This window comes from Haliaeetus leucocephalus, unplaced genomic scaffold (assembly GCF_000737465.1).
Source record: "Haliaeetus leucocephalus isolate CR32 unplaced genomic scaffold, Haliaeetus_leucocephalus-4.0 Scaffold730, whole genome shotgun sequence".
NCBI classification, from domain to species: domain Eukaryota; kingdom Metazoa; phylum Chordata; class Aves; order Accipitriformes; family Accipitridae; genus Haliaeetus; species Haliaeetus leucocephalus.
Genome location: NW_010973166.1, coordinates 2,317,185 through 2,340,906, shown reverse-complemented (window position 1 = coordinate 2,340,906; position 23,722 = coordinate 2,317,185). Strand labels below are relative to the sequence as shown.

Below are 23,722 nucleotides of genomic sequence, written 5' to 3'. Positions count from 1 at the left end.
CTCCGCTCCCTCCCTTCCCTGCCGCTCCGCTCCGTTCCCCCGCCGCGCTGCGGGGGGCGCCGCCGGCCCGGCCCGGCAGCCGTTACCTAGTGACAGCGGCGCGGCGCGGCCATTGGCTGGGGGCCGGGGGGGGGCGGGCACCTTTCCAGCGCCCGGCTCGTCTGCATCGGCGGGGCGGGGGGGGAGAGGAGGAGGAGGAGCAGCAGCAGCAGCAGCAGCGGACTCAGGTGCAAGCAGTCATTTCACGGGGGAAGGAGAGAAATAGCGACAGAAGCTCTAGCCGCACCACAGTAACTAGGACTCCCCTGTCAAGCACTTCATCATAGCGGCTGGTAAGGATGCCTGTAGGTGAGACAGATCGCTCTATTGCTTTAACAAAGAATTGGAGAAAGTAGTGATTTTATACGTCCTCTGCTGCTCATAGACGAAGGGAACGAATAGCCGGAAATATTCTGGGATGTTATAAAATCCAGAAGGACTTTCTGTACAGCGTGGCGATGCACGACAGGAAATTAACTCCAAAAAGAACGCTTTCCCTCAAACTGCGGCAACAGCATTGAAAATTCTCTTCTAGTATCTGAAATTCTTCCTGAAGATGCAGCAAGGACTATCAAAAACATCAGAGAGATTCTGGTACTTTTAAAGAGACTTAAAGCAAATGCCAGCGTAATAGCTGAATGACCTTGGAGATCATTTTATGTGGATTCATTAATTCCCACTGCCAGTCTTCTAGTTTCAGGAACTCTAGGATTAAAGATGGTTTTAACATTTTAGGGGCCTTTCAAAAAGCAAGATTGCGTACAATTAATTACCTGCCTAATGATTCCTGAACTGATCAAGCATTTACGTAAAACTGAACACAGAAGATGCTTTCTTTTAACGTTTGCTTTCTCCGTAACTGCAAATAAAATGAACAAGGTAATGTCCTGCAATTAGAAGAACATTTTTTTAAAGCAACTATTTATGATGCTGATTGTCTAATAAATACAGAAGCCCTAAAACTACATAGAAGATGAACCTGAATAACAGAATAACGGACTAGTAAACAATGGCAGCTTTTCTAGTCAAATCAGCATTTCATTAGCTTCACAGCAGAATGCAGATGGAAGTTTCTGTTCTCGTTGTATGGGGGTTTGTGAAATGATTCAGGTGTTGCTACAGAGGTGAGCAATATCATGGATATACCTATGAACTCCTGGGTACTGATCCCACTGTAGCAGTTATGGCAGTTTCCAAAGATGATTATTTTAAATTACCATTGATGAAATTAAATTCAAGAGGATTTATTTTGTCTGTGGGGACCTTGAATTGTGCTTCTGGCATTAGTAATTGTAATGGACTATAACTGTTTGAAGGAATTGTGAATATTGACATAAGTCTCCAAATTCTATTCTTAAATTATCTTCATTTTTAAATGAACAGACACGATCTTCCTCATTGTATCCGAGATGTATGTTTTCTTTCTTGGGAGTCAGAGGACAAATCTGCCTTGTCCCCCACCCGTCTCCCTCCAAATAAAATTCATTATTCATACCCAAACAGTGGTGAGTCTATTGGAATTAACCTTGACAAAAATGTTTTCCTTACCTTACCAATGAATAGCATGGATAAGATGGAGTACCATCTCCTGAATGGAGCCAGAAAAGACAGCATTAGATGATGAACTCTTTCCTTTACTCTCCAGTCAGTCTGTGATTTAAATTGAGACATTAAAAAGATTATCTCCAGTAACTGCTGGTCTAGGAAACCTAAGCTGTACTGAGTTCCTCCTTCCCTTCCTCCCCCTCACCCTATTATATTCCAAAGTAAATTACTTCCTCAGGAAAATAAGCGGTCAGAGATTTCCCCCCCTCCTTCCCTGGGAAATGAATGTCTCTCTTTTGTCAGTTTTTATTTCCATATTTCACAGTACCTGTTTGTTTTAGAAGTGCCTTGTGTTTGCTAAAGATCGGTCAAGAGCACTGGAGGAGCTGATCAGTGGCCTTTCTCTTTCTGGCTTTTTTGTTTTGTTTTGTTTTCTTTTCTTTTCTTTTCTTTCTTTCCTTAAAGCTAAGGTGTGCCAGAGGTGATGCACTGATGCTGAGGAGGCATCAACAGCTATGGGACTGTAATCCTCTCAAATGTAAGCACTGGCAGTGTCTACAAAGAGAGATCGTGAGACGCTGAAGCAGAGTTTAGCTGCTGTTAAGCAGGTCATCTGCTCCCTAAGGCTCAGATTGCAGTGTTCCCTAATCACAAAACATGAACCAGTCCCGATGGATTGAATGGAGGACTCTGAATATGAGCAGTAGTGTTATGAACATATCTGAGCATCTCTCCTGCCCTCTTGGATTTGGTCACTACAATGCAGTTGACATCTGTATCCTTGAGACAGTTGTTATTGTCTTGCTAACATTTTTAATTATTGCGGGTAACTTAACTGTGATATTTGTTTTTCACTGTGCTCCACTTCTGCATCATTATACCACCAGCTATTTTATTCAGACCATGGCCTATGCTGATCTTTTTGTTGGAGTTAGCTGCTTGGTTCCTACTTTGTCACTGCTCCACTACTCGACAGGTGTCCACGAGTCCTTGACTTGTCAAGTTTTTGGATATATCATCTCTGTGCTAAAAAGCGTATCTATGGCATGTCTTGCTTGCATCAGTGTGGATCGCTATCTCGCTATAACAAAGCCTCTCTCCTATAATCAACTGGTCACACCTTGTCGCTTGAGAATCTGCATCATTTTGATCTGGATATACTCTTGTCTGATCTTCTTGCCTTCCTTTTTTGGTTGGGGAAAACCTGGTTACCATGGAGATATTTTTGAATGGTGTGCTACCTCCTGGCTAACTAATGCCTATTTTACTGGCTTTATTGTGTGCTTACTATACGCTCCTGCTGCCTTTGTCATATGTTTCACGTATTTCCACATCTTTAAAATTTGCCGGCAGCACACCAAAGAGATAAATGATCGGAGAGCTCGATTTCCTAGCCACGAAGTGGATGCTGCTGGGGAGACTGGGCACAGCCCCGATCGCCGCTATGCCATGGTTTTGTTTCGGATAACTAGTGTGTTCTACATGCTGTGGCTCCCCTATATCATATACTTTCTGCTGGAGAGCTCTAGAGTGTTGGAAAACCCAGCACTTTCCTTCTTAACAACGTGGCTTGCTATAAGCAATAGTTTCTGCAACTGTGTGATTTATAGCCTCTCCAACAGCGTTTTCAGGCTGGGACTGCGGAGACTGTCAGAGACAATATGTTCATCTTGTATGTGTTTAAAAGACAGGGATGTACGGGACCCTAAACCACGAAAACGGGCTAATTCCTGCTCCATTTAAAGAAAACTAGCGCATGTAATCATACGCGGAGTTTTGATAGTATTTGCTGTACCTGGAAACTTGCCAGAAGAGAAATGTTTACTTGAATAGCTTGCTATGATGTTAGAGTGAGTTTAAAAGTGATTGCGGAAAAGGAAAAGGCTGCTGTAAGAGGGGTCACTGAACTTGAACATAGCTCTTGTGAAATTGTGAGGGGAGCAATTCGACAGAGACGATGAAGAAAGTCGGAACTAAAAATCTTTTAAAGGGCATGAAATAACTACCACATCAGAGGAGGTTCCTCATAAAATAAATTAGTTAGTTACTACCTTATATTTCCCCCCTTGTAGAAAAGTTGTCTTACTATCTTTGTGTCAGAATATACTGTAGCCTTCTGAATTTAAATATATTTAAGAGGAAACAACAACACAGTAAGCGGCTATCCGTAAATTATATACCTGAGGACTGTAGTAGATATTGCAGATTAATAATCAGCTCTATCTCTGCTCACATCTTGTACAATTTTCAGTTGTACGAACAATCCGCAATGCGTAAAACCTGCACCGGGCATGCTTTTGGATAAAATGGCACATTTTGGTACAACTTTCACAGAAGCTCTCCCTGTCATTTCCCCTTTTTTTCCATTCTGTGCATCCCTAGATTCCATTGCGTCCAAGTGGTTTAGTTGGAGGGCACCTATGAGGTAAACTGAGTTTCAAACCATTCTTCCTGCAGAAAGCAATAGCCCTTCCTGGCTGGCTGGGTAACTGCAGCTGCCCATGTACAATGACTTCTTCAATCTTTCATTCTCTTGATCCTGTTAAATTAGCACACAGTATCGATGTAGTGTCCTTTAGGGTGTACTAAAGCTTTTCCTTTATTGGCTACACAGATAATCCTAACGCAAATATGATAATTGCACACAGTAGTGTGCATCACTGCTTAGAAAATTAAAACTAACTAACCCTTTTCTTTGGGAAGTCTAAATAGCTTACTGTTGTAGCTGTCAATCCGTTGTGTGAACCTAGCTTGCACATACTGTATTTTTTTTAGAGAAAACGTAAATTGTGGTCTGTGCCTAATGTTTTCATAGCACACGGAATAGGTCAGTGCTACAGGATTAAAAAATTACACTTGCTTTAAGAGAAATACTTCTGTGCGGTTGTTGAATAGCTGTTTGTTAGACAAGTGTTCTCGGATGAGGTGAACAACGACAGCTTAGTATTAAATACAGGCGAAGAGCTTCAGTATTTCCTTTTGTACTGAATTGATTTTCAGGTCCACTGATGAAATCTTTTTTATTTTGCAAGGGCGCACATTAGGTTGGTGTAATAAATTGCCAGGGGTTCAGATGCATGCCAGTCAATAAAATATTCAAATTATTATTTTGAACCAAATGTAATTTTCTTAGATGGTTATTGGCTTTTAAAAAAGGCCCAATTATTGATTGTTGGTGCCTTTTAACACTGCACTATTATTCCTTCTTTCACCAAAATGCATATGTAAAGATTGTGCCTATTACTTTTTGTAATGGAAGCTAACCACGCTTGCACACTTGTGGTTTGACTCTAGATCTCCCTTAATTATGTATTCTTTGTTCTGTTGAGGTGGTTCTGAACCCCTGTACGTTTTTTAAACCTGTAAGAAAGTTGAAACAATGGAATAAAGTAGTATTATGTATATCAAAACCAGCCTTGGCGTTAGTTCCCTGATGTTACGCTCTGTTCTCTGTGAAAGTTCTTTTGGGTTAGAACTCAAGAGTGAACAATTTAAAATCCAAATCCCAAAGCTGCTTACTTGCTGTCTTAAACGTTTATATACCAGTTTCTACCATTGCACAATCTTTAAAGCAGATTGAAATATGACTTGAAACATTCCTCTAGCTAAGCTGAGCTGTTGCTGACAATTAGCCCCGATAGATACTACGGAAAAATGGACCGTATTCTTTGCACGTATCTCATAATGCTCCATGCCTACAGGAATGTGTCTGCTGCCTTCTTTTGAAAAGTTGCTGTTTATTTCAGAAGGCTCTTTTTGGCTGACTGCTGCTCTATAAGGTGGTGTAACCCTGTGTCTTCTTACAAACACAACTTGGATTAATGTTATTTTGTCATTATTTTGTCACTATTTCCTGCTTAGTAGGTCCTCAGCATGCAAGACTTAGACAAGGAACAATGAAGTATCTAATTTCTCACAACTCACAGGGCTGGTTTCATACCAATAAAGTAGTTTTATATCTGTGCTCCAGACCTGGCAGGTTACCACTTCTGGGCTTTGTTGGCATTCCTGGTAACAAGTTTCTATGGGACCTCCTGAAATTCAAGAAAAGTTCTAGAAAATGCTTGAAGTTGAACTAACCTTTTATTAAACACAGCCTGGAGCCAGTAAATGCATTGTTAGCATGGTACTGTAACTACAAATAGGTAGAAATACACAAGCTAACTCATTTGTATCGGTAGTGCCTTAGTTTAACCCTGCTTGTATAACCTCAGCAAATGGAGTTATGTACAACAACTTGAAGCTTTATTGCCTGCAAACGGTAGGTCAGAAAGAGAGCTTCACTTCAGAGGCTGCAGCACAAGGTTTACTCACCAGCCCACCAGCTTCTTGCCCTAAAGGGCAGAGTTAGCAATACTTCTCTCTCTGCCATCGTGTTGAGCTTGTGGAGTTGTCAGGCGGAACTAAGATTTGCTTTTTCCTCGGGCTGCCGTTGGAGGGAGAGAATACAGTAGAAATCCAATACCCTGCAAACCAATCATAAGTTCCTAGGTTCTTTGCCTACCCCACCCCCTTTTTTTGGTTTGTTTCTTAAACATGGGCTTAATGTTGTTGGTGCTTATCTGGACCCCAAATTTCAGTTGCTGTAAAGTCACACTTCAGCCTGTTCCCTGTAAATCCGAGTCTCCTGGTCTCCTGGAATCTATCAAATTAAGCCGAGTTAAATGCTGCGCTTCTTGCTGTTTCCATGATGACAAGATTTGACCTGGTGCTCAGTCACATGAGTTCTTAAATTTAGTAAGTGTGTTTCATTTTTTTTAAAGTGTTTTCTAAACTCATGATTTAAATTTTATTTGAGGGAGGTTTGTTATTGTTTTACTAATGCTGTCTGAGGATTCCATCTGGTGCTAAATTCTCTTCCGAAATTATAAGGCTGGATGTTTTAATGGATTAAAAAAGTCCAATAGAAATTCCAGTCGCCCAGTCTGTCACCTTTGATTTTCATTCTGTCATTATATAGTTTCATGTTCTTGTATGAAAATCTGATCAAAGAATGAGACTTTTAAAGCTGGTATCTGGAGTACATATCCCATTTTCATGTGCCTAAAGATCTTAATGATTTATGAAATACCTAGTAAATAGGTGATCAGATACTAACTGAAGAAATCAACACGAAAAAATCATTGTTGATAATACAGGTAATAATAAAGTCTGTCCATATACAGATACATTGAGGGAGTCACTAAAACTTTAGGTTCCTTTAGGAAAAAAAAAAAAAAAGGGTAGTAGCCATAAGAAGAAAACATATGTAAAATATTAAATAAAAAGGTTAAAGTGAAGAGATATGTCTAATAGGTAAGCAAAACAAATAGAGATATATAAAGCTCCTTTGTGCAGGTAGATTATGTTGTGCTGTTACATTTGTCCTGCCTGAATACTTAACGCTTGTAGTGTAACAGACTATGTTGAGGTCAATTGCCTTACCATTTTTGGAACCTCTTCAGCCTAAGGAAGAGTCAAAAAAAGTAGCAGCAAAAGCGCTACTAGAAAAGTAATCTTTTCTTCACCAAATTCTATGTGCTTCCTTATTTTCTGGAATGGCTAGGTGAATTTCTCCTTAAAATACTGTTCTTTAAAGGGAAAGAAAACTGTAGTAATGAAAACCACAATGCTGTCTTTTAAAAGTTTACTTATTGTCTTAGAGTAAGATTTTTTTCCCCGTTTCTGCTTAAGAATCCATTTTGTAATTGTACTTGGGAATGTATGAGGTATCATGCTAGGTTTATTTTTGTGCAGAATCTTTGTGCTTCCTCTACTGAAAAGTTGGGAGTGTTTTGCTTTATTGAGCCACATTTCATAGATATAGTTTATGAAGACCTTTTAAAAATATCATTTATATCCTTTTTACAATTATTTTTAATTCACTGGTGTTTGACAACTGAATATCCATAAGCACACTTAGTTTTCACACTCAGCAAAACTAATAAAATGTCCTTTTGGGGGTAAAATAACTTACCAGTCAATATTAAAAATTGGCCATAGAGAAAAGTAAATCAATGTAATGATTAGTTATTCCATTAGCTATTTCATCTTGCATATGAAAAAATTAACTATAAATGAAAGATAGTTGTTGCAACAGGATATTGAGTTGATGGGAAATGCATCAGATTTAATACTATCTCACAGTTGATTCTCAACTTGAAACTATTTTTAATCTTTCCATATTACAGTTGTAGCCAAACGAATAAATATATTGATTTTTAATTTATTTTTTTTTAATGTTGGTGTTTGAATGCTGAGGATCTGTATCTCTCAATCCAGGCCGCTGCTCGTGATGGGAATACCCCTTTAGCAGATCGCAAAACTCAGTTGCAGCATGCCTAGCAACATGATGGTCCTGGAGCTGGCTTTGCTGAGGAGCAGTGCCAGAGGTTCAGGAGGCCAACATTGCTGTGGGGGCAGAATGTCAATGAAGGTGGCAGTGGCCTCGCCAGCCATCCTCCAGGATCAGCTAATTTGCAGATCTTACAGTTTTATTGTCACTGTCACTGAACGGGGAAGTTAAAGCCTTTGACTTCATCGCCGCCCCGTGTTACCTCTCTCTCTCTTTAGGCTGTTTTATGTCTGGAGTGGTGCGTCATTCTACTAAAGAACTGAATTAGATTTATTTTGTTTGGGTTTTTTTGATTAAAATATTTTATGTATGTCATGTGAAGCAAACCCAAACATTACTTTGTTAACTGATTGCTGATTAATTTTTAGGCCTTTCCAGAAATGGAAGCATCACTGAGGTAGTGTCTTCCTGTCACTTGCAGCATTGCCTGGAACATTGCTTAAAGATAGTATTTTCCAAAGATTACATGATTTTTGCTAAACCAAATACAAAGTTCAAGTAAAACCTGATTATTTTTCTCCCCTATTTAACATAGACATGTTTCATTTTTTTTTTAAATTATACACTGAATTTATACATAGATCTTTGCAGTAATTAAGCATTTTTAATTGTTAACAAAATTGTTAACAAAAGTGTCTGCCATTATTGTAGATTAGTGGGATGAAAGCAATTTAGAAGGATATTTAACAGTAGCTTCCTACTCACAGGTTTTTCCAGTTGTTCTTAAATGAAATTACTCCTTTCTCAGTTGGATAATAGGAAAAATCCTCTGAGCTCCGTGGGCTTTAAGTGCTAAAGGAACAGTATGTGAATGGAGAAGAAGCTGTTAATGGCTCTGTGCCCCAGCACAGCCTCGAGAAAATACTAAAAACCCCTCACTTTTACATCCGTAATTTCTGTGGACTTTTCCTTTGTCCAAATACTGTGAAAGAGAGGATGAATATAAAGAAACCGTAGTGCTTTCAGCTGCACTGACAGAAGGCTAGGAAAAGCAATTTCAGGCAGTAAAAATGCCTGGACATGTTTGGGATTTTATCACAGTCTTATGCCGACTGCTGCCAAACTTAACCCTCTTGAGAAGAATGCGACAGCAACGCTGAAGGCTTTTCGTTTTAATCACTGCGTGACTTGGTCTGAACAAAGAAAAGGTGGTTTGGGTGAAACTTTTCTAAGTGCAGTATCAGGGAAAAGAGTTTCACTTCTCGTGTGTGCTGTTCATCCCTGCCTCAAAGCTCGTAATCTAAATTTTACAACCGGCAATATTAGAAAAAGTGGCAAAACACAAAGGTTTTAGGAAGGGGAAGCTCAGAGATGTCAGCATTAATCATGCAAGGGCATTTCTGCATCTTGACAGCATTGCTTTTTGTTTCTTCATTTTCTTTAAATGAAATAGATAATGCTTGTTGTCTTTTTTTTCCTTCTTCTGTAAGTTATTTGAATAAGCACAAATTCTTTTCATCATGGAAGAAGTCCATTTTATGGGATATTTAAATGAAGAATAGGGTAGTGGTTTGGGAAAGTATAACAGAATGTCCCCAGGAGAGAACAAAGTTACTTGTGGGACAGGTACTACTTTGAATTTCATACACTTTAGGCAGGAAAGTCTTCAAATACCTGTACCAGATGAGGGTTTCTAGTCCTTGTATGATCTCTCCAATGTTATTTATGCTTGTGCATGTAATACTTACAAATTCTTCTTGTGTGACATCTAAATTTAGAATTGTAAACAGACAAATGATATTTTCCCTAATAGGCAAATTTGTTCTGACCTAGGAAAGACACTTGCTGAACCCACAGGTTTTTGGTGTTTATTAAGTGACTATAGCATACAGATTCTCATTAGCTGTTTTATTGTGGGGAAACAAATATAGGAACTGTGTATTGAGGCAGAAGAGCTGACCGTTCCTCAGATGAACTGCTCCTCTCATCTGTTTCATGAAATTACTGCATCTAATGAGCCCAGGTGAGGTTGTGGCTTTGGGGGGGGCCAAACACTGAGATCGAGTGACCTTTATTTACTTATTTTGGTAGTTTACCACTATGTCACTATGTTTCTCTCTGTGTTCACGTCTGTGCTTAAATGAGGATTGTCAAATACAAAACACTTGTGTCACTTTGGAATGTGTATACCCCCCTGTTTCCTGCTGAGATCCATGTAGGTCTCTCTCAGTGCAACATGCCGTTTAAACCTGAGTCATGTTCACTGATTAAACCTGTAGTGGTTTGAATTGTTACCGTTCTGGCAGCAGAATGAAACATGCCTGCGCCTTGCCTCCTCTCCTCTCCTCTTTCCTTGGTCGTTTTAGGTCAGTCTGGCAGCTTAGCACGCAGAGAACGCTGGCGTGGCTGAAGTGTGTGTGTGTCCTCTGTTTATGGTTTTACTACACGGAGTTAATCCTCCACAGAAGGGGTGGCATAGACAGCTGAAGGCAATAATGCCTTAAACTGCCTCAGCAAGGTTTTTGCAAGTCTTTGTTCATTAGGGTTTTTAATGATAAGAAAAATTATTGTAGCATACAGATCTCTCTTTTTTAATTACGAGTAATGAATTGTTATTAGGTCAAGAACAGGTTAGTCTATTTTTCATCTATGCCCTCAATAGGTAAACAGGATCTTCATAAGAGAATTTTATTATAATCAGGTAGATTTTGGACACTACAATTTTTATAGTGAGTTTTAATGCAACTATACGTATGTAAGGGCTGTAAACAGTCATATAATGGCAAGGTTTCAGTGGCAGCTTTTTCTTCATTTCAAGGGCTTTGGGGACCACTTTGTGGCTAGAGTTGGGTAAGTGCTAAGTGTGTACGAAAATTACTGAAGCCAAAACAGCAAACACAGGCTGTAAATGAAACACCTTTATCCCAAACTACTCTCTCTGTAATATTGGCTACTTAATATTGTCCAGGCAGTATCTCATGTCGGCTTATGAAGATGACATATAGAAAAGCAAGAAATCTAATAAATATAAGCGTAACTATATGCTATCATAATTAAATTATTTTAAAGATTTTTTTATTTTTCAACTTGGGACTTTTGGAGACCATATTTTCTGTGATGTCTTATCTTGGGAACTCGCAACCAATTAATTATTTTCCTTTGCTGGCTATGCTTTACTTGATCTCTGGCTTTTGGGTTTTTTAAAGTACAATTTGAAATTTGATTTTTAAATTCAATTTTGCTGTTACATAGATGTGTTCTTCACTTGACTTATGTAAAAACCTTTGTGAGAATATTAGAAAGATCATGTCCTTGAAGAGAACTACGTCTAGTCTTAAATCTATTTAGGCTGCATTTCACTGTAGCTAAAAGAAGCTGTTGCTGTACCTTGTTTACTGGATTTCAGGTGTCTTGGCAACAAGCCTTGTCAACAGATGACAAGTTCTCCAACCTCTTCTGTAGGGCTGAAACATTATTTATCACTGATTTTATTTGTAAATATTGCTAACTAAAGAAATTCTGTTTTGGTAGTGAATCAGTATTCTGGATGGGATTTGTGGAGACACTTTATGTCTCTATTTTATTTCCTTTGATTCTGATGGCAATATATGAGGGTTATTGCTTAAGTGCAGCTGGAAGTTTTGTCCCTGTTATCCCTGTGCATTTGCAGCTCCCTTATTCTGGTTTATCCTGGCTTGAGAAGCTTTTTTGGGGAAAGGTATGTCTGTGATGGTTGGTCATTGATACAATTGTGATTCGATGATCATCTTACTTTATGAATTTCACTGCATTAGTAATGCCTGTATTTTAAAAATAAAAATCATAGCAAAGTGCTCTTGTAATAATGGTATTGATTGTATTTAAAAATAAATTTATAGGAAGACAATTTTTTATATTGGTAAAAAGAGATTTGAAATGTGATGTAGGTGAGGGATACCTGTTGATAATTTATTTTGGGAAATATTTGGATTTCAAGTGGCAGATGAAATTCAAGAGAGAAATATAAATATTGATTCTGAAGTAAAGCAGCCCTTAGTTTTCATACAATAATGAAATGAATTGTATCCATTTCCTGTCAGGAACAAGATTTGGGGTTACTATATATCGCCTTATGGAAATGGTAGTTTAATGAGCCATGGCTTACCAAAAGTATTGAGATATTAGTAATTCTATAAGTAATAAAGAAAACTATTAGAAAGCATTACTACCATCACCATAGTGTGTCTGGACCTTGAATACTGAGTGTAACTGGTCCATGGTAGCACAGCTGGAAGGAGTTCTGAGGAATGACAAAGGAACTGCCCTTCTCTAAGGGAGAATTAAAGTCTCTAGGGTTTTCCAACCTAGAAAAGAAAGGATTGAAGTGCAGGGGAATACGAAGGGTCTGAAAGGTTGTGAATGTCATGGGGGAGAACTGGATATAATTAGTAATTGTTTCTCTTCCAGTGTAAAAGAATTAAAATCAAGGTAGCAGTATGTAGTGAATTGTGGAATACGTCGACAAAAGACACTCTGGATGTCAAAAGCTGACATGGGTTAAAAATTCAGGGAAATTCAAAGAGGAATAGTATATTAAATGCTGTCATCATGCTTCTGGCTTGGGAGCCCATATGCTGCAGATTACCAGAGGCTGGGAGACTATGATGGGGGAATTGTCACAGTATGTTTGTCCTGCTCTTATACTTGTCCTTAGGCATCTGTTACTAGTTGCTGTTGCAGACAGTATTGATGCTAGAGGAACTAAGGGCCGACCTAAAGTATCTGCTCATGCCTTCCTGCTCTGTTGTGTTGTTACATCTTTATTACTTCTCATATACTAACTCTGGATATTTCATATTTAGTCTGTCAGGAAAAGAGTGCACAATTTACTTCAGCTGTTTTTTTCTGAATAAAATTGTGAGTGAAAAATGAACATATGTGGCTGTGCATCTTTGCGTGTGTGTGTAAGGTGGCTCTGAGAGTAGAAGTGTCAGTATGATCAACTGTCCCTATCTTTTCTCGCTGCTGAAGCAAAATACATTCTGGAAGAGCACCAACAAAGCAGTCATGAAGGGGACTATATTGCTAGTTCTGATATCAAGTAGTAGGGGGATAAACTTTAACTTTTTTTTCCAATAATTATAGTAGTTAAAAGCCAAGCTATTATTATGGGCAGTCCACAGCAAAAATGGTTTCTTAACCCTATCTAAATTCCATGATTTTTTAAAATAAAAAGTGATACTGCAAAAGTAGGGATGCCTACACTACACGTGGCTAAGTCAGGTAACTCTCCCTAGCTGCAGCTGGTTCAGCAGAGGTCCAACAAGTCCTTTACTTCATCATGCCATTAGAAAGGTTGTGGTATCATACTGATAGGATAAAAGATACAGAGGTCACTAACAGTGCAGAGACTACAATATTGTATTCAAGGAGGGACTAAATCCTTGAGAAAATTTCACTGACAGCCTATTGTGGCTGATGACATATAGTTAGCAGGTCCCTGCAACTAACTGGTATTTTGTCAAGTATTTCTGCAATCACCAAAGTTAACAGTGAAGCAAACAACAAAGTCCCATAGTGAACAAGGCACGTATCTTAATGAGCGATGATGAGGATCGCGTATGTCCACGTTGTTCCACTCTTAATCAGCAGCATGTTACCTATTTTCTGAAATAATGTGTTATCCATTGAGAAGTAAAACCAGAATTCAAACTAGATCTCCATATAACTGGGGCTGCTATATTTATAGAGTCGGAAACAGCGTGTAGTTTGCTCTGCTTGTCAGTGTATCTCCAAAACTATATATTCTCATTAGGTTTTTTTATAGAGGAAAGCTGTTCTATCCTACTCCTTTCATTTTGCAATTCGATCAGTTGACGCTGGTTTGCCCCAAAAACATTTTATCATTTTCTTTTAAAACCAGTATCAATAGTTATGTTCTATGAATAAAATGTGATTTTTAAGATGCATTCTGCTCCTTTCTTTGCCAGGTGCTTGTGCTTTGTGTTTAAGTGGCTAAATGATGAGGTGGATTCTCCATGCTCAAATATGTTTTCCTGTGTTGCAGTTCCATGCACTACTGCATCTTCAGGCTAGCTTGAGTCCTCTTCCTGTTGTTCATGGATTCCAAATGTGGAAAAGATGGGAAAATATCAGGCAAAATTGTAGTTTTGGATGTCAGTGTTTAAATTATTTTCATGACTGAGTATGTCTTGTTCATTTTCTTACAGTAGAATTTAAGTGAACTTGCAGAAACCAGCAAGACCATGGGTATTTTCATTTTTCTTCCTTATAAAGTAATTATTATTTGAAAAACAATGTGCTTGTACAGAAAATTTTGAAATTTTGGGTGGATATTTGGTTTATACTGCGGGTTTGGGACTTTTTCTGATATCTTATTGGAAACATTCTTGTAACTGGTAAATTAAAATACTGAAAAATGAAGGTGTGGGCACTAGCAGGCATTTCTAACATGCCTCCTAACAATGCTTGCAGTCTAGAAGTGATCAAAACTTTGCAATGTTTTACTCAAAACACATTTTTGCAGCTTTTAAATGAGATAGCTTGTTATTATTATTAATTATATACATTTTGGACTCATCCTTCATCCCTGCTGCAAGCAGAATTCCCACTGACTTCAGGGGAGTCTTGGAATTTTAGGGAAGCTTGGCTTAGTTTTCTATATTCAGTCTAGCAATGATATAGAAAGCCCTAAACTTCTGATTTTTCAGCAAGTACACAACATGACTCATGAGTATCTCCATTACAGTAAAAGGGAATGCAGCAGAAGCGTTACTAATGAGGACAGAAGCCTCACATATGAAACAAGTGTGCATCTGTGTTTGTATGCTGAATTGAAGACAATATGTTAACATATGTTAAAAAAATCGCATTTCTCATCTCTGTTAAGAAATACTGCTAAAAAAGCGTAGACCATGAAAGAGAAAAGGGAGAGAATGCTTAGCTCCAGTTTGCTACCTTGCACTTCATGTTTTCAGTCTATTTTCTGAGTAAGCAAATTGACAGGCAGGATTTAAAAAGAGTATTATTTTTCCATGGTAAAACTGCTAGTTGTAAGAATATTCTGCTATATTATTTCACATTATTAAAAAACTTTAAATGTAGATTGTTGTGGTAAACACATGACAGTTTAAAAAGTATAACTCTAGGATATTATTTTAGAACTTCTGTTTTGAACTCCAAAGAATTTGGCTAAATTTTGTTATGGTTTCTTTGTCAAGCCCTCCCGTCCCCCCCCAGTTGCATTGCTCTTATTTTTTTAATTGAACAGCATATCAGCCATTTTTCCTTGAAGTGAAATATGACCATTTGAACATAAAAGGCATTAAAATAGTCCATGACTAGATTAAGATTGAATCAAGATTAAATCTTTTGTTGTTGTTGTTGCTGTCATCTGTTACTATCCAGTTTGCCCGATGGAATATTTGAACATTCAAAATTAGAGTTGAAATCTCAGATGCTGTAGGGAGCATGTAGTTTTTGTTTGGATTTTTTTTTAATGAAAAACATATTTTTCTATTTATGTGAGGCTGTAATCTGAAAAAAAATTGTTATATAGCCATTTACTGTTGTGTAGAACTTTTGTTAGATACTTAACGTGGCTCCTTGACTACTGCTACAAGAAGCCTTTTTTCATCCTGTGAGAACTTTACGCATAACAGAAGGTTGTTGGTCACACTTCAGTTTATTATTCATGTTGTCTTTATTTTCCATGACAAAATAATCTCATGCATATAAATCAAGTTCAGGTTATGTTTTGTGCTGTTATAACTGGACAAAGTGATTTACCTCAGTTCAGTCTCTTCAGTTTTTTGCGGTTCTTTGCTACAGCATCTCTAGCTGTGTTTGAGTTGACCTGCTTTCTTATTAATTGTTTTCTTTCAAAATTAGGGCAATATTAGCATACATTGTGTTATATATAGATTTCATTGTTCTTGGAGTTCCATGAATTCACAGTTAGATTTAGAATGTGAATTTAATATTTTGTGCCAGTGGATTTGTATCCTGTTTTGGTAACCACTACAACCTCTTAGAAACAGTTCAGAAGATTGGTAGCAAAATCTTGGCTCTGAACTCTAATAAAAATACCTATTTGTAATATTTATAATAATTTTAGCATTACCACTTAGAAAAATGTAGCTCTAATATTAAATTTAGACCCAGTTGTTTACTTGCCATGATAGATTAGTAGTTTTGATAACCAGCTTAATTGTAAGCTTACTTTCAACAGTGATAGAAAAGATTTTTTTTAAAATTATTTTCATTTTTATTTTTGTCTCTTGTTTTTAAAGGCTTTGATCTTGATCAAATACATAGTTACAGGCTGTAAAATGGGCTACTTTCAAGTCACACTCATTTCATTATTAGTTAGATAATTTACGGGAGATGAAATCATGTATAGGAAAAGGCATGAATCCATTCTGAGGTCTTTTCGACTTGACATTCTGCAGTGCTGGTTTTAAACATTTCAAATCTAAAACTCATCCAGAACTCACAAAACTAATGGCCTGAAGTCGTGGCTGTGTATGCTTATGAGTTACATTCCCTTGGAGAACGCTCGAGTATTTGAGCACATACACTGAATTTCATAACAGCAAGGCAGAAACTACATGTGTTATGGTCCAAACGTATTTTGGTGCTATGATATGTGATTGTAAATAGGCCTTAATGCTCTCCCTGGATCAGAGAATTAGCCTGAAGGCACTGTAATTCTGTTGCAATTTTTTTGTTTGTTTGAACAAAATATTCTGAGTAGGGTTGTTGTTGGGCTTATATAAAATCTGAGCTGCTCCTCAGCTGAGGTTGAAGGAGGACGTCCTTCCTCCCCACCCTCTCACATGCAGAGATACCATCTGGGTGTGTGGGATGAATTCCAGGTGAGACTTGGAACTAATCCAGTAAATGTTACAGAAACCTTAAAGCAAACAGAAAAAAACCATAACTAAACGAAGCCTTTCATCAACAGCGATGCATTCAATGACATAATGTTTTTTTAATGTGCATGATACTACAAAGCATTAATTTCCTCCAGTCAGTGTGGGAAGTTTTGGAAAGGTGTAAGTTTTAAGTATCTTAAGAATGTTTTGCCTGAAACCTTATGCCTTATTTTTGATTGTGTTTCTTCTTGTGTTGTTATAAAATACTGGCTTCTGGAGCAATGGTTTTTACACTTCTGATTAGTTAATTTATTTCTCTCAGTAGGACTGAACGTGAAAGAAAAGAGCAGAAGATTAGACAGCCATCCTTACCTTTATTAGTTTTGATTTCTAGAAATTTGATCTTTTTTTTTCTAGGAAAAGTAATTTTCTTAGACCTGCGAAGTGGAAGGTTACTTAGAAAAGCGAGAACCATTTTTCAATTCCTTTTTTTGTGCAATGGTTTTAAACAGCTACTTTTTCTCATGGTTACACATCATTATTTTTTTATTTAAAAAAATACCTCCAGATTTGATCTGTTCCGGTGCATTTTCAGTCACTAAATTTATGTTCTGTTTATATTACCGAAACTTCAAGTAATATTTTAGTCCTGACACCAGGTATTTATTCTCTATCCTGTAATATATACTGTTTAAAACAAAACAACCCCCCCCAAGTTGTTAAGATATGACCAAGAGCTAATCAGATGGGTTCTAACTAATTTTGCACTTTTTGATTGTCCTTGTTTATCTTGGTCTCTCTGAGGTTCCCTTTTCCTGGCTGATCAGTAACCTCACTCCTCTCCGTTTTTAACGCACTGTGTCCAAAACTAATTAAGATCTCTGCTTGAGATCTTTCTTTAAGTTTAGAAGATCATACCTGCTCTGAGAAATTGTTAGAGGGATTCATGGCCTTCTGAATTGAAACTCTCAGGCTCCCACCCAGCCACAAGTCAGTGGTTTTTTGTCATCTGCTCCATCTTCCAGACCTCAGTATTATATGGTAGATACCCACAGGGTAAGATCTTTAAATTTAAAGGTCATTTTCAAATGGCTATTAGAGAGGCAATAAATAATCAAGAATAGCTATGGCTTTTTGAGGCAAAAATTACATCTCATGTCTTTTAGAGCTTTGCATATTGTGATCTTTTTTTGAGGTGTATCAGAAAGAGAGAGAACGGCACTTGGAAACCTGGGGATTTAACGTTAACTTCCTAAATACTCATTTGAGGCTACAAAGTAGACCTGGCCTGATTTTTCAGGATTGCTGAGCAACCCAAAATCTCAGTCAAGCAACTCAACAACTGTGGGTTTGTTAATAAAATAAGTAAATAATCTCCACAGATAGTCTGTAAACTTACTGAGATTTGAAATTTGATCATTTCCTTCTAACTCATATTACGTGATGATTTTTTTTTTTTAGCCAAGTTAGGGATTACAGATATTTAGCCTAGATCTTATTTGTTTCTGATTGTTGCGGTGTGTTCCTGGAACTGATGGTTACACCACTGATGGAAATACTTTTATCAGTTAAATTTAATGGATCCGTCAAATAATGGATTGTTTCCACTCCTCCTATCTTTCATTCATTTATATATTTTTAATTCCATTTATTTGGTCTGTCTTTTTTTCTGATTGTCCCTTTTCCATGTAGTTGCAGTCAAGTGCTTTCAGGCTTTTCTAACAGCAGTTCTCTGCATTGTACCGAGAGCGTTGTGAATGAAAGCAGCATGACTGGAAAAGAAGATGAAGAGCTGCTCTAAGAGGGGACTGAAACTAACTGGACAGTTTGAATTCTTTTCAAAGATGTGTTTAGGTGGTTCCTCCTGACTGGTGAGGGAAGCATCTCACACATACGTGTCAGGATACTATTGCCTTGCCTTTCATATCTAGTGCTTGTTTAGAATTTGTTTGAGATCAGAAGGGAGCAGAAAAGTTAAGTAACCTTTCTGAATATGTATTAGAGTTATGATATTGGTGTCAAATAGCACATTTTATACTACTTTTTTTAGTTTAAATTGGGAACTGGAAGTCTCCAGGGCATGAACAATTAATATTTAATAGAGAGCAGTTGCAAACCAAGTAGGTTTTTGTTGATCAAAATGTATTTCAAAGATGCAGAGTTGTACTCCAAAAGGGAGGTTTTAACTGGGTAAAAGACTTAGGTTGAAGCAAGTCATTGTTTCATTTGATTTCATTTTTCCACACACTATCCAACCTCTCATCTGTGTTTTTCATTGCTTTCACAGTGGGTAGCATCCATTGCATGCTTACTGGAGAGCTTGATCTTGCTGGGCTGCGTTTCAGTTAAATTTATTTTTGAAGTGGGCTGCCCTCTTAAACTCAGCAGTCACACTTTTGTCCAGTGTCCAGGACGGGTGATAGGATGGGTGACTTACACTGTTCTTCATCTAATATATATGAGGTTGTTTTAAAATACTGCTAGGTGATAGCAGGTGGGTAAGAATAAATCACATTTCTGCTCTATTGGAACCAACAGTGTTTCTTTTTTCTGTGTTTCCATCATCCAGTAGAGAATTTTTTTTAACTTCTTGTTGATCCAAGAAGTAGACAACATCCATTCCTTCACTGTGTTTTTTCCAATTCCACGGTTTGTGTAACAAAATAATTATATTAGAAATAAGACTTTTTGTAGAAGTTGGCACTGTTTCATTGCATGTGCTATCTTGATTTGAGCATTAATATCTGTAAAACAGGTTTGGAAAAGTAGCAGCTGAAACAGTTGTTTGGGAACACCTTGTTTGCTTGCCCTGCTGGTAATTCTTGGTGTGAGGCAAAATTGCGCCAGAGTGATTAGCAGCATCCATTGTCTAAGGAATGAACTAATGTCTTTAGCAGGCCAGTGATGTCATTTTGTCGAGATGAATGATGCATTTCAGAAAATCCAGTTTTAGAACTGCAGTTCTTAAAATTGTCCCCACCAGTTACACAATTCAAAACTTTTATGTGAAGTCTGAGTTATGTGGTTCCTTTAATGGGGCACTAGGTGAAGAAGGGCTTTGCTAGAATTGATATTATTATTTTCCTAGCCCATATGGAGCTGAAACTGAACGCTTAGTGAAGGCTTTTTCAGGAAAGCTGTAAGTGCATTTCTCAGGATAGCCAGGCAGGACAGTTTGCAGAGTTTGGAAATCTTCCTGGTTAAAGTGCAAAGAAAAATTCTGCTTCTGATCAGGCTGCATTTTCTAGAGATCAAACCCAAATATACCTTACAACAAAAACAGTAAGAAAAATATTTATCTTACTTATCTTATAGTGACATCAGTGGCAAGTTTGTTTGCATAAAAATAATTTGAAGAATCAGAAGAGTGGTGTAGTGTTTTAGAAAACTTTACCCCAGAGAGTCAGCACGCTTCAGAATGTGCCTCTGTAATTTTTGCGTAAAGCAGAAAAGCGTTTAGCAGTTACTTTCATTACAGCCAGTATACTAAAATCTGATGGATGCTGCATCCTTTTGCAGAGGTAACTGTATACACTGTCTGTACTGAGTTTCATTCTGTTACCATTATGTAAGAAATATTGTACAGTGAAGAATTAACAACTTTTTAATACCAACCTTGCCACACTTCCTGTGCTTCCAAGTACGGTTAGTTATTCATGTTTATGGCATTTCTAGGTGGTTAAGAAGATATGAATAATACCCAAGCTATATGGACAGAGCATTAAAATTCTAGTAGGAGTCTAGGTTGTTAGCACAGAAGACCCTATGCATAGGAAATAATGGTTCTCCACTATATTTGGCTTTCTAAAGCCTGAAAGAAATAGGATAATTCTAATACTTATGTGGATGTGACCATATGTGGAGTCTTAAATCACTGGTTCATAGGACTGTTGTAGCATTACTTAGGGGAAAGTTATATGAATGATAAATGGTACTGATAGTGTATTTATGGACAATGCAGTTGGGGATGAATTATTAACAGTGTAAATAAATGTACTGTTTTGAAGCGCTATTGTTTATACTGTAAGTCAATTCTTCAAAATAGGGAGCTGAGAAGAGATATTATTACTGTGAATAGATATCTGTTTAAGTACTGTAGTGATGTTCCTCAGGTTCTTTGTTTTGCAGATGATGCTTATTACAGTTGGTTATCACATGCCTCTTACTGTCCTCTGTCGGTGTAGAAGCAAAGGTCTCAGCCCTCCTGCCCTCCCCAAAAGAACAACTAAATGCTTGATGTTATCAAGGAAAGAGAAGAATGGATTTGTTTTAATAATAATTAAACCACAGCTGACCGCAAATCTAAAGAAAAAGTACAAATCTTTGGACAGGGCAGCAAGTGCAGTTGCGGGCCTCTTTGTGGAAGAAATTGAGGTGTTCTCTATGTAAGTAACTAATTTGAATCTTAGAATCTTAGAAAATAACATCCTTTTTGTCAAAGTGAACAACATAGAAGAAATTGTTATGAGAACAACTTGGTTGGAGTTACCTAAATACCAAATAAAAATGTCTGCATAATAAAGAAGAAGAATGTTTTGGCCAAAATTTAAAACGAGAAATTTTGTGAAGGACATTAACCTCCCAATCTTCCTCTACTCAAGCTCTCAGGACCCCCTTTCTCCTCCTCCCCAAATAAAAACAACCCACAAAACCCCAAATGTAACATTCTAGCCTTAAAGAAATATGAAGGTGATTTTTGTTAATTAACTAGCTAGTTACTCACAGATATAACAAATCAATGCCTTTGCAATCACTGCTGTGCAGTATAGATTTGTAGAGGCAAGGAAGAATGCAATTTATTAAAAATACTAGTTTTGAAGTAATTAATTTTCTGTTTCTGACTTTCTGGTCATGAACAGTTTGTCTACAAATAATAAAGTGGGTAACAATTAAGCGTCAAGCGCCTTTCCATTATGTGTCAGTGAAAATCCCTTCCTGCTGTCCCCACTGTGGATACTGAAAGGAGATACAAACTGAGGGAAAGCTGGAACCCAGGGAGTAGTTGGGGAGGATTCATTTCCATAAGAAACGAGGCTATAAATACATTTTAATGCATTGCTAATAGTGATGTATTGGTGAGGGCAAGTTTAATGAAAAGCTGTCTTATGCAGTTACAGGATAACATTGTTCCTGTAATTGGGTACTGAAAGCAGGCCTTGTCATTTGTTGCAACAAATACTGGAGAAATGACAAGATAAAGAAGAGGTCGCAGAATGGTGATGAAGCTTTTAAAAACAGATTTAAACCAGAAACAATACACATAAACACTTTTAATGACAAGATGGTATATGAATGGTATCAGTGCTAACGTTTAGTCCGTGGTATTAAAGTTATTGAAATAGAACATGTTTTCAGTAGGTAGGTGAAGTTTTGTAAAGCCTGCTCAACCAATTCAACAACATAATACTTGAGAAAATAAGAAGAATGGGTAATAAATATATTAAAAGTGGAGTGTATAATAGACTGCTTTTGTCTGAAGCAGTATGTGAGGGTTTTCTTGCCCTATGGACATTACTGTCTTAACTTTGGATGCAATGGTTTACAGTAAACAGAACAGAAATTTAAATTATGTTATTCACTTCATTCACAGTTTTAAAAAAGCATAATGGGACTGAAGGCAGAAGAGAAGGCACAGGCACAGCTTGAATAGTCTGATAGTTCCTCGTGTTGCCAAAGCCTATTTTTGTTGTTCTATAAGGGGAAATACCTGATAAACCATAGGTCTGAAGGAGGCTGGGAGATCATTCGGTTCATCCTATCTCCCACGTCGCACTGGTCACATACTTGTCCCTTTTTACAAAGATGGCAAGTGATGGAGACTGCTGAGCTGTGCTGGGTGCTCTGCTCCAGTGCTTCGCTGGCCACTGCTGCGAGGAGAGTGGGTATGATGAGGATGATGATGGCTATAGATGCCATCTATATATGAGATGATTGTTTAGTTTGGCCAAAAAAAAAAATCAAAGAAAAGCTTGCAGAGTAGGTGTCGCTTGGAATAGTAGCAGTTCACGACTAAGAAGCCAAAGGGAAAGAGAGGCTGTATGCTTGGTGAAACCAAGGGAGGTTCCTTTATTGAAGTATGCTGAGTAGTTTTCATATTGAAATATTTACCTTTAGTATAGATTTAATTTTCTTAAGGGGGCGCAGGAAAATAAAATTTATCAATTTCTATTTATTTTACTTAATTTTACAACTTTACGTTAGTAGTTGTTTAAAGTAACTTCAGTTTTTCTCAGAAATCGGTTTACAGTTTACACTGTAAGAGTATCAGTAGACTCTGAAATGCCTGTTGTCTTCATTTCTTGTTATAAACAATCTGCATTGCTAGTGTACTGTGTGGCAGCAACGTTTCTCTGCCTCTGTATTTTTCAACAGTGTAGGTGCTAGTAGGCAAAAGCAAATCAGAGAAAGTAACTTCTTCTGAATGCCACTGTCTAAAAAAAATAACATTTTAGTTAACATTGGTCATATTTAATGCATGTACTTACTGCAAAGAGATTTAGCAACAGTTGAGTGGAAGTGACACCTGTCTGCTTTAAGAAAGGTTTTAGCATAAAATATTCCAAATCCAGTGACAATATATAATGTTCTGTATGCTAAAAGGGTATGTAATAGTAGTCATTTGTCTTAATTCTAGTCAGTCATTTTCTTCTTAGAAATGAAATGCTAATATAGTTTGTTTTTTAATTTTTATGCTGTACAGATTCCTTTAGTGTCTAACACATTATATATACATATACAATTTAAATTAAATGTTGCAACTGTTGCATCTATCTTAATAGTTACTATAATCATATTTCCAATTTATGTTAAAAACTTTTCTTATTATGTTCGTTAAGTTGCCTACTGTCATGCTTTAACCCCAGCTGGCAACTAAGCACCACGCAGTTGCTCACTTGCTTCCCCCCCACCCAGTGGGATGGGGGAGAATATTGCAAAAAAAAAAAAAAAAAAAAAAAAAAAAAAAAAAAAAAAAAAAAACCATGGGGGG

General features: G+C 37.3%; 2 protein-coding genes across 3 annotated transcripts in view; both read left to right on the top strand.

Annotated features, from left to right (window-relative positions):
- The window catches only part of RABGAP1L (RAB GTPase activating protein 1-like), a 240,393-nt gene that overhangs the window by 68,632 nt on the left and 148,039 nt on the right, over positions 1 to 23,722 (top strand). The gene's annotated exons all lie outside the window — the stretch shown is intronic.
- On the top strand, positions 2,242 to 3,327 carry GPR52 (G protein-coupled receptor 52). The gene has a single exon (XM_010580654.1). The coding sequence runs from the start codon at positions 2,242 to 2,244 to the stop codon at positions 3,325 to 3,327; it is 1,086 nt and encodes a 361-aa protein (XP_010578956.1).

What these genes read in the sequence shown, in the direction of transcription:
- GPR52 (XM_010580654.1), top strand. Translation starts at nt 2,242, where the DNA reads ATGAACCAGTCCCGATGGATTGAATGGAGGACTCTGAATATGAGCAGT.